The sequence below is a fragment of the Mastomys coucha genome, unplaced genomic scaffold, assembly GCF_008632895.1.
Source record: "Mastomys coucha isolate ucsf_1 unplaced genomic scaffold, UCSF_Mcou_1 pScaffold7, whole genome shotgun sequence".
In the NCBI taxonomy this organism is placed as follows: domain Eukaryota; kingdom Metazoa; phylum Chordata; class Mammalia; order Rodentia; family Muridae; genus Mastomys; species Mastomys coucha.
In genome coordinates this window covers 74,064,138-74,074,154 of record NW_022196913.1, presented here as the reverse complement: position 1 = coordinate 74,074,154, position 10,017 = coordinate 74,064,138, and the positions used below count along the sequence as shown (strand labels likewise).

General features: G+C 37.6%; 1 protein-coding gene across 1 annotated transcript in view; it reads left to right on the top strand.

Moving 5' to 3' along the window:
• Positions 1-10,017, top strand: part of Stk3 (serine/threonine kinase 3) — a 249,173-nt gene that overhangs the window by 102,822 nt on the left and 136,334 nt on the right. Inside the window, exon 7 of the mRNA XM_031359209.1 lies at positions 9,825-9,962. Within this exon, the coding sequence (XP_031215069.1) occupies positions 9,825-9,962 (138 nt within the window). The remainder of the gene's footprint in view (positions 1-9,824; positions 9,963-10,017) is intronic.

Sequence of the window (10,017 nt, the reverse complement as noted above, 5' to 3'; positions counted from 1 at the left end):
TGACATGTAAATAAAGAAAATATCTAATAAAAAAGATTTAAGAAAACCAAAAATGTTATAATGCTATTAATGTGCTTTACATAGCTTTTTAAGCATTTCACAAAACCACAATAATATTATATCTTCTCACAATTACTCAACAAGCCTGCTTTGCTCCATTTTTACTCATTTTCTGGAAGTAAGAACAGATTTATAAAGATATCCTCCAGGACCTGATTGTTATGGGTTTTTTGTAATAAGTTTATTTGTTTGTTTTATGATAATCCAAAGTGGGTTTTATACTAAAGTTTACAGAAACCTTGAATTGAATAATCATTGTAAAATTTTAAGCATGCTCCTGGAGGTGTTTTACATGGCTGATAAAAATTGCTGTGATGTATACAATAACAACAACAAAAAAAAGACATCTCACCTTAAAGTGTTATAGCTGCAGATCATCTTCCTCCCCTTCTACTAGGACATAACAAAGATCTATTAGAATTAGCTCTACCTGGCTAATAGATCTGAGCTGGGGTTTTCAGGCTTGTAAGACATGTCTTGCTCAGGCTACGCATTCCTTCTTCTTTAGTTTGTCTACCATAATTCCCTGTGCAGGTATGTACTGGAGACTCTCTCAGATGTGTGTGAAGTTCTGAGGTCTGTTGTATTCAGGTACCACAAACACTCCTTTTTTCCTCACAGCTATAAAATAGAGGAATAAGCTGATTTTTTTTTTCTGGCCTCACGTTATCCCCTTCCATCTTCCTGAAAATTTGTTGATTATATGCATTTGGAACTATAATCAACAGCTATTTGAAGCTTGTGCATAGATAGGAGAATGTCTTGATTGGTTTGCCTTTCTAGTATTGAACTGTGATGAATTTGACAATGCTAAGTTTGATGTGGTATAGGAAGGATAAAGTGTTATAAAAGAGAAACATGGAACGTGAGATCTTTCTGGAAGGGTAACCAGCACTGAGAGCTGGTATTTGTAGGCTGGTAGAGATAGAACTGGGAGAGAGACAAGGAAAGTTGAGGGGTGGGAGTGACAATGTTGACTAGAAAATCTGCTCTCAGGACTGTGTCATGTCTGTATATCTGGTATTTTTGCATTTTACTTTCATTCAGTTTAGGGTTTTAAATCTTTACCTCAAGGCTTTTTCATTGACCCATGATTATGTAGACATTTGCTGTTTAGATTCCAAGTATTGGTGCTTCTGCTCATCTTTCTGATAAGATATCTAGTTCAATTACAATGTGGCAGGATACTCTAGGAAGTCAGCTCTTTTAAATCTTTGGTGTGTGCTGTGTCTCAGGATATGGACTTTCTTGGTATCTGAGCACTTGAAGAGAATATACACACTTCTCCCAGACTCTGTAAATGACAGCTATGTCTGTGAGGCGATGGATTGAGATTCCTGTGTCCTTCAGCTCTCCACAGGCGCTGGCTGTTGTCAGAGGATGCTGAAGTCTAGTAGCTATAACAGAGATGTCTTTTCCATTTTCTACATTTTTTTATCCTTTGCATTTTTCCTCGGGTTTTTGGTTTCTGTTTTCTTGCCTTCCTGTGGGTTTCTTGAATGTATTTTTGAATTCCATTTTGATTTATCCATAATGTGTATGAGTTTATCTCTTTTACCAGCTTGGGTGACATATAGAACCCTAATTTTTTTTTTTTTTGTTTTCTTACTTTCTCCCATGTATTAATACTGTCTTCTACATGTATTAAATTTTTGTTGAAATTAGGAAAAATAATTTCAAAAACTCAGGTAAGAGGAGAATCTGTTGTACTAACTGATTTAAGCTTTATTCTACTTTCCTTCCTGGTATTTCACATTTTCTAATTACATATTTTTCTTTATTTAGAAAAATGGCTTCAACCTTCTTTTAGGATAGAGTTGTGACGATTCTGTTAAGTTTTCTTACCTTAGAATCTTTTGATTTCTGTGTACCCATGAGGGGATAATTCCACTGTCTGTTATAATCTGCTGGCAGTTCTTGTAGTTAATCACTATGCCACTCCAACACTCACAGTTCCTGATAAGAAATCAGCTGTCATTTCACTTTCTAGTTAAAGGTAAAGTCTAATTTTTTTGTGTACATTCAAGATTTTTTTCCCTCAGTCTTTGATTTCCTGAAATTTAATTAATATATTTTTTGTGTGAATTCTGTTTTTTTTTTGTCTTGTGATGTGCACAGTCTCTGGACTCTATAGGCTAAATATATCCTGCCAAATGTTAGAAATTTCTAGTGAATTTTTTATTAACTGATTTTGCTCTGCAAAAGTTTTGTACATGTGTGTACTGCATCTGACTCTTCATGTCCCACCTATTCTTTGTTTTTTTTTTATAGTTTAATATATTTTAATAGCAAACTTACAGGAACAGCACAACATTAAAAACATGCACTTGCATGAAGACAACTCAGTTAGAAAAGTATAGTGAGTGAGTGGAATCTACTGTATGATAAAAATGCTACAAACACCATTTCGTTGCCATCAATAAGAAATTTACTTATTTTTTAAAAATCCAAATGCTGGCATAGTCCAGAAAATTTTAACAGATTTATTTATAATTGTTATAAAGTTGAACTGTTGAAATGTGTTCACTGAAACATTTTCCTTGTATTACTACTTTATATCTTTCATTTATATTAAAAATTTACACACAAGTGTACGTGGAAAAACCGTCAATACCTGACTCTGTCTCCTTGTTTCCACTCACAGTCACCTTTTCATCCCTGTCCACTTCCGCCATCCCTTCTAGGTTCCTAAACATCCTTTCTCACACTCATGTCTCTTTGTTTTGCTTTGTGGCCCACTGAATTTACTGAGAGCCATCTGGGCTGCCTTGGGTCTGGAGCTAGAAATTAGAGCCTGATGAATTCACTTGTAGATGCAAAACTGAAGACAAGACCTGGCCCTCTCCTTTAATGCACTGGTAGCAGTAAGTAGTTAAAGAGGAGGAGCGGGGCCTGCACAGCCTGGTCTCTGGCTGTCCTCTGGTTGATCCAATTTTGAGCAGGTGTAGTGCAGGCTGCTGGATGTGTTGTAAGATTAATTGCAATTCTAGCTATTGTAATTCAAAATACATGACACATTCTTTTCTACAACTCCAAAAACCTGAATGCTGGATGATTTGCCTTGGTCCTAGAGAAGTTCATGGGACTCTATCCATCCCTCCCTCAGCTCTCCCACCCTTACCCCAGTGTACCCAAGTCAAGTTTTCCCCTGTTGTTCTTACAGAGTAATTTATTCTGTTGTTCTGTTTTCTAGCTTGCTGGTTCTTTTTTACTAGATTTTCCCTGTCTGGCTTGGCAACAAGTGCCCTTCAATTATTATTTATAGTTGTTAATTGAGGCACTTCTGTTTCTGCTTTTAAAATATTTTAACACCTCTATTAAAAACATCTGTTGTGTTTTGTCAATGAAGTTGTAATCTTTCTGGTTCTTGAATAGGATAAAGAATTTGTCCAGTTGAAAATTGGACATAAAAAGGTTTTTACTCTCCAAGTCTCATGTAAACTCTGTGCTAGATATACTCTTTTGACATTATACCAGTGGGAGACCAGTAGAGTTTGAACTTCAGGTTCTCTGCTCAGCCTTTGTGGACACTAGTGGCAGGAGTGGCTCTTCATTGCTGGCTGGGTGGAGTCACAGTTCTGGCTCCTCATGGAGATCCATTGCTTGGTGATTGTTTTACTGTTGGGTGATAGTGAAAGTCCTGCTGGGTATGTAGACCTCCTCAACAGGTAGAGCAAAGGGCAGCTGATTACTGCCAGGCTGAGGTAGAACTCCAAGCTCCCGTGGTCTCTACATACTGGAGTGGTGAGATGTCCACAGAAGGATGGAAGTCTTCACACCATTCTTGTTTTCTTCCAGTGAACCGTGGCAGAAGTCCTGTGGTTCCCTTTTCAGTGTCATAAAGGTGGAAATGGAGGCTCTCTCTCATTCCTTAAGGAATGTATGGGGTGGAACTATAGGTTCTTGCCACCTGTGCATTCTGATCATTTAGCTGTGTATGAGTAAAATTGTAAAATAGACTGAAATGACATAGATAAATATCTGTTTTTTTAGGTAACAAAATAGCTAGCATCAGGTGGAATCTAGTTACTGTTGATGAAAGCTTGCCCCGAGGTAGTGAGCTTTTGTAAGTCTCCCATTCCTCTGCTCTCTGTTCTCAGTCGTAAAACTGATGAATTTCCTTAAGTTTGTACTTTCTACAGTGAAGTTAGGAATGGGTCCTTGATACTCTTACTGTGAAAAAAAAATGATAATTAAAAAAATGTTTCTCAGGTAATTGTGACACATATCTGCTGCTGAAAACTGGTGGCCAGGCTTTGGAATGCATGCTTGCTCTGGTTCACGAGAGGGTTTAAAGAAGACTATTAAGTTAAAGATTGCTACATCATTTATTTGTTTCTTTTAAAGCAGCAGCAACAAAACTGTTTTCACTGTATCTTTCACTTAGGTATGGATTGAAGCATTTCCAAGGTGAGATGGAGGAATTATGGGAGATAGATTGCTTTCCTCTTAAACTTTTGCCTGAGTTCTTCAAATTTGCTGTTTCTTTTTTGGCCTAACCTAAAGTTATTACTTTTTTCTATCCCCCTCTTCCTGGCAGGTTGAATTTTCAACTTACCTCCCTTAATATTTTTTCTCTTAAATACTAACAAAATTCTTCCTGCTATTCCTTTTCAGACTGAGAATCCACAGAAGGGTACCCTTTCCCTGATAGGTGTAGCATTGTCCATCTGAGTGTTCTCTGATAGTGTTGATAGATACTGTAATGTTCAGTCCAGCTGAGTGTACTCTGATAGTGTAGATACCGTAGTGTTCGGTCCAGCTGAGTGTTCTCTGATAGTGTAGATAGATACTGTAGTGTTCAGTTCAGCAGAGTGTACTCTGATAGGGTAGATAGATACTGTAGTGTTCAGCCCATCTGAGTGTTCTCTGATAGTGTAGATAGATACTGTAGTGTTCAGTCCATCTCAGTGTTCTCTGATAGTGTAGATAGATACTGAAGTGTTCAGTCCATCTCAGTGTACTCTGATAGTGTAGATAGATACTGTCCAGTAGCCACTCTCCACTCAGAGCCAGAGTACCCTACCTCTTTTCTTAGATTACTTTCCAGGCAAGCAGACTGATGTTTCCTGGTCTGAAGAGTGATTGTGGAAGTTCCTCTAACTCAACCTTTAATAAAGTTCCTCATGTTGTGGTGACCTCCAACCATAAATTTATTTTTATTGCTGCGTCATAACTTTAATTTTGCTACAATTAAGAATTGTAATGAAAACTGTAATATAAATCCTGATATGTAAGATATCTGATATGTAACCCCTGTGAAAGGATTGTTTTGCCACTCCCTCCCAAAGGGATTGAGACCCACATGTTGAGAACCACTGCTGTAACTAGAGCTGGAACAAATTATGAGTTTCTAGACCTATGCTTTGCTCATTCCACTGTAGAAACTGCAAGGCAGGTACAAGGGTTCTCCACACCCTTTTCACCTTTGCATTTCTTTCAAACCAGCTTGCTTTACTATTTTCAGAGCTGGAGTTTTACACCTGGATACTGACATCTTTTGTACACAAAGAACATGGTCCAGCTGTCTCTCTTGGATGAAAGCACCTTACTGGAAATGTAGGCAGGGGCTGTGTTTCTGATGACATCCAGCTTCACCTTCATTTTTGTTTGATCTTAATTTTAAAAAGAGGTTATTACTATATTTCCTTTTTAAAAATACCATCTTTATTTGACTAAGGTTGCTACCTGTGTATTATGTTCACTTTCACAAAATAGCTCTGCCGTTCCTTGTAGGTGCTCTCATCTTCCTCTCGGTTGCCAGGAAGATGGTCTTTCGCTCACATATCCGTGGCTTACTATTATGCTAGCCTGTTCTTTGCTCCTGTGCATTCACAGATCAGTTGCCTTAGCTCAGACGTAGTTGTCGATTCCACTGAGATTATAAATCTATGTGTGATAGCTTCTCAATGAAGCACTTTCTGCAAGCTGAGGCTCTATGGAGTCTAAAGCATGAGTTTTCAGGCATGAAGCTAGTTAGGCATTTTGAAGCACTTTTTTTTTCCTGTCTTCAGAGTACTTGTGATCAGGGAAATTAAAAAAAAATCCAAACTTAGTGATAGGTTTAGTGTGTAGTTAAGCAATATATTGTGTAGAAACAAGCATAGGCTAATCATATAATTTATTGCACTAACATTCTTCAATCAAATGGTGTTAGAGATAAGATCAATTATATGGCCCTAATGTGTGTCTGTGTTGTTTGGTTGGTAGCAGGGAATTGTAAGGCTAGCCACTGGTAATCAACACTTTCTACAACAGAGGCTTATGACTTGACTTATACAAAACCCAGAGGTTCTTAAGAGCATCCTGGTGCTTGGTTGAACCCAGGAAAGACTGAGAAAATCTACATCTGTTACTGATTTTTCTAGAAAGTTAAAGACAGAAATGAAAGACAGCGTTTTCCTGGAGACAATTTAATAGACTTGCTCATTTGAACTGTACGCTCAATGTCCATGCTTGCTCAGTGCTTGTTTGCAAGTATGATGTGACATTATACTCTCTTTATGATAGTACTGGGTAAATAAGAGTTAGAGTAAAGCTTTTTATCCTCTGGTTTCTAATAGCTACTGCCAGGTGAGCCTTATATGTTAAGATTATCAGAAGATAAGGCTGCAGCTTATTGGCTCAAAGTTCAAAGGAGAAGCATTAGCTTCAAGGACATAAATCACTGGGCCTGTTATCTGCTAATTTGTAACAGAACAGCGGGAACAGCGTTTATCTGGACAATCTTGTATCTACCTGCAGTTGAGGTTAAGGTCAGCTCTCCAGGGCTCAGGTCTTTGGACTGTTCTTGAGAAGAGGTTGGGATGTGTTGTTCTCCCTCTGGTTTGAAGGAACAGGTGATTCACTCTCTTTTCTGAAGCTGCAGTTTATTTTTGTCCATTCTTGAAGCCTCCCTGGAGTCCAGTATTACGATGGAGCCATCAGAGATGAACCCAGTTAGTTAGAGATAGACCTTCATGGTGTTTGTCTCATATGTTCATTATTTTTTCTCTACAAGTTGATGGTAATCTCTGGGGGTTTCAGGTATAGCTAGTATTTTAAAATTTGTAATAGCAAAGCTTATGAAGTCACCTACTTGAAGGGCCCAGTGAGTAAAGTAGATGATAGACTGACCAAGTGGCATCCTGGTTTAAGTCAGCCTAAGTCTTAAGAGATTCTCTTACCTTATAGGTAAGCTTGACATTGTCTAAACAAGTCAACAAAATAAAACAGAACAAAGTAAGCCCACTGTTATTGGATGGTTGATTACTGCTGAATCACTGTATCAGCTGACTCTACAGAAAATGACCTTAGAAATATTTGATTATATGTGTTTATTTTGCTTTGTGATACTGCCTACACTCTATATGTAAGAGCATTTTACCTGCCTATATGTATGTTCACTGTGTACATGTCTGGTGTCTACAGGGTCAACAGAGCATCAGTGCCTAGAACTGGAGTTAGACAGTTGTGAGCGACCATGTGGGTACTGGGGATTAAACATGGGTCCCCTGCAAGAATTAAGTTCTAGGCCACCTCTCCAGGCCCAGTGTTAACCATTTTTAAGGGTCCGGTTCTGTTGACTCTTCCCCCTCTTTTTCTCCATCTCCTCTCTTCCCAGAAGCTCTCCTGGGGTTCCAAGTGCTCCATCTTTGTGTCTAATTGCCTTTTCCTGGGAGTGGCAGAGAAGTACCTGCCCTGTGCTTGTTAGCTAGTTTTGTTTCTTCTTTGAAGAAATGTTTGTTTAAGTCCTTCACCTATTTTAAAATTGAGCTGTAGTTTTGATGAGTGAGTTGTAGGGATCCTCTTGCCTCCTAGCTTTCCATTGTTCCTATGGACTTCTCTATTCCAGGTCACCAGTTTTGCTTTTGTGATAGTGTCCCTTGATGTACAGAGCCATGAGTTTCTATGAAGCTCACCTTACTTTTATTTTATTGCCTGAACTTTGGTTCCAGACAAGAAGTCATTGTCAAATTCCTGTCGTGACATTTTTTTCTCGTACGATTCCTTCTTCAAGTTTTATGGTTTTGGCTCTCAGGGGTGTCTGTGATAATTTAGTATTTCATTGTAGCATGAGCTTCATCTCTTTCACAGTCTTGCTGATGCTGATGCTGCAAAAGCTTTGATTTGGATATCTTTCACATTTGGTTGAGAAGACTTCATAGTTGTGATAGTTGGGATTCTAGTAAATCTAGGTAATCTTATAAAGCCTTAAAGCTTGCTCATGCTCTCTGCCCCCATGTGGAAGGAACCAGAGGGAGGACTTGGTGGATCGGTTTGCTGACAGTGGGACCATTTGTCACGTCTCACATCTCCTTAGGTGTTTGGTTGCATTTAATAATCATCTTTGCTTGTTGAAACTTGAAGCATCTGAAATTTCATTTTTAACTCTGAATCTCTCAAGACTTTAGGTTACTTTTCTGTAAAATGAACAGATTGAAGTAAATATCCTGTTGTATATCTTTTACTGTGATTTCAAGCCAATTATACATATCTTTTTTACCAGTTAATAAAAATACAGTGTACAATAGAAGCTCTGTCTTATGCAAGGAATACATTAAAATTGATACAGTAAAATATGTTTTGTTTATAACTTTGTAGTTGTGATCTTTTCTCTGTATATGAACAGAAGTTTTAGCTGTAAATAATATTCTAATGATATTAGATAATGTAATTATCTAATAATAATTATCTAATTTTAATGATAAAAATTTAATTTCTAAATGTTATTATATTTTTTATTATTACTACCCCTGTCTTTTTATGCATTAAAGAGAATGAGCATGACTTAATGTACATTAAGTTTACATATAGAAGAAGAGGCCCATCTAGAGTCAGATGAAGAGATGCCTTTCCAAAGGGAGCGAATTCTCAGACCTAGGAAGGGAGACTGGGCTGCTTCCTCTGTGATCCTCTCTGTTTAAGGGTCCATGACTGTGTGCTCTGTGTGCTTATTGCTGTTAAAAGGCCTTTGGTCTGTCCTTTCACCTGGGATGTTAATTGTATAGTTCTATAAATTTACGTATTAGTAGGTACATAAAATTACTTATGAGTAGTTATTATGTGTTCTAATTCATTTTATTTCATAAAATTTGTGTTACCACTGTTTGCCTCTTGACTTTTAATAGCATGTATGAGTGAAAATGTTAATATTTATTGAACATATTATGTGTGTTGGTTGTTTTGTCACATGGAACTTGGAGAGATGGTTATTACACGCTGTGAGATGGAGAATTTCTTTTATAATTTTCAAATTTGAACTATCAGAATGTATTATCATAGCTATGACTATTTAGCACTTAACTTACTTCTGGTACATTGAAGTGGTATATTTAAATTATTTCATTTAGAATCTTCATTTTCTAGTATTTAAGAGCAGTAGTAATTTTGTTTATGCTTAAATGATTAATTTGGGTTATACATGTAGATTAACCTGCTGCTGGCCTTTTCTAGCTGCAGTACTTAACATAAAACAAATAATAAATCTGGCATATCAAGATTTAAAAATATATCTTTGACAGTTAATGTCTTTGGCAAAAAGTCTATAAATGTGTCTTCTTTGGGAATACATTCAAAAACCAAACATAAACTAAGAAGCATTGTGCTCAGTGAGCTACATTTCAAGTAGAGAGGTCTCATGGGAAGTGATCCCACTCACAGATGACAGACTTGGTTCTGGAATTGCAGTCTCACTGGAACTCTGCTAAGAAAATAGAGACGGATTTAATTGGTTGTCCTCTTGTGATTCTCACTATGTCTTCTGGATGTCTCATCTACACTAGGCTATTTTTATGATTCCTACAAACCCACCGCCAACATTCAGGAAACCTGAACTTTGGTCTGATGACTTCACCGATTTTGTGAAGAAGTGCTTGGTGAAGAGTCCTGAGCAGAGAGCCACTGCGACACAGCTGTTACAGGTCAGTGCACGCGAGGATCTCCTCCTCTACCACCACCACCACCTCCACCACCACC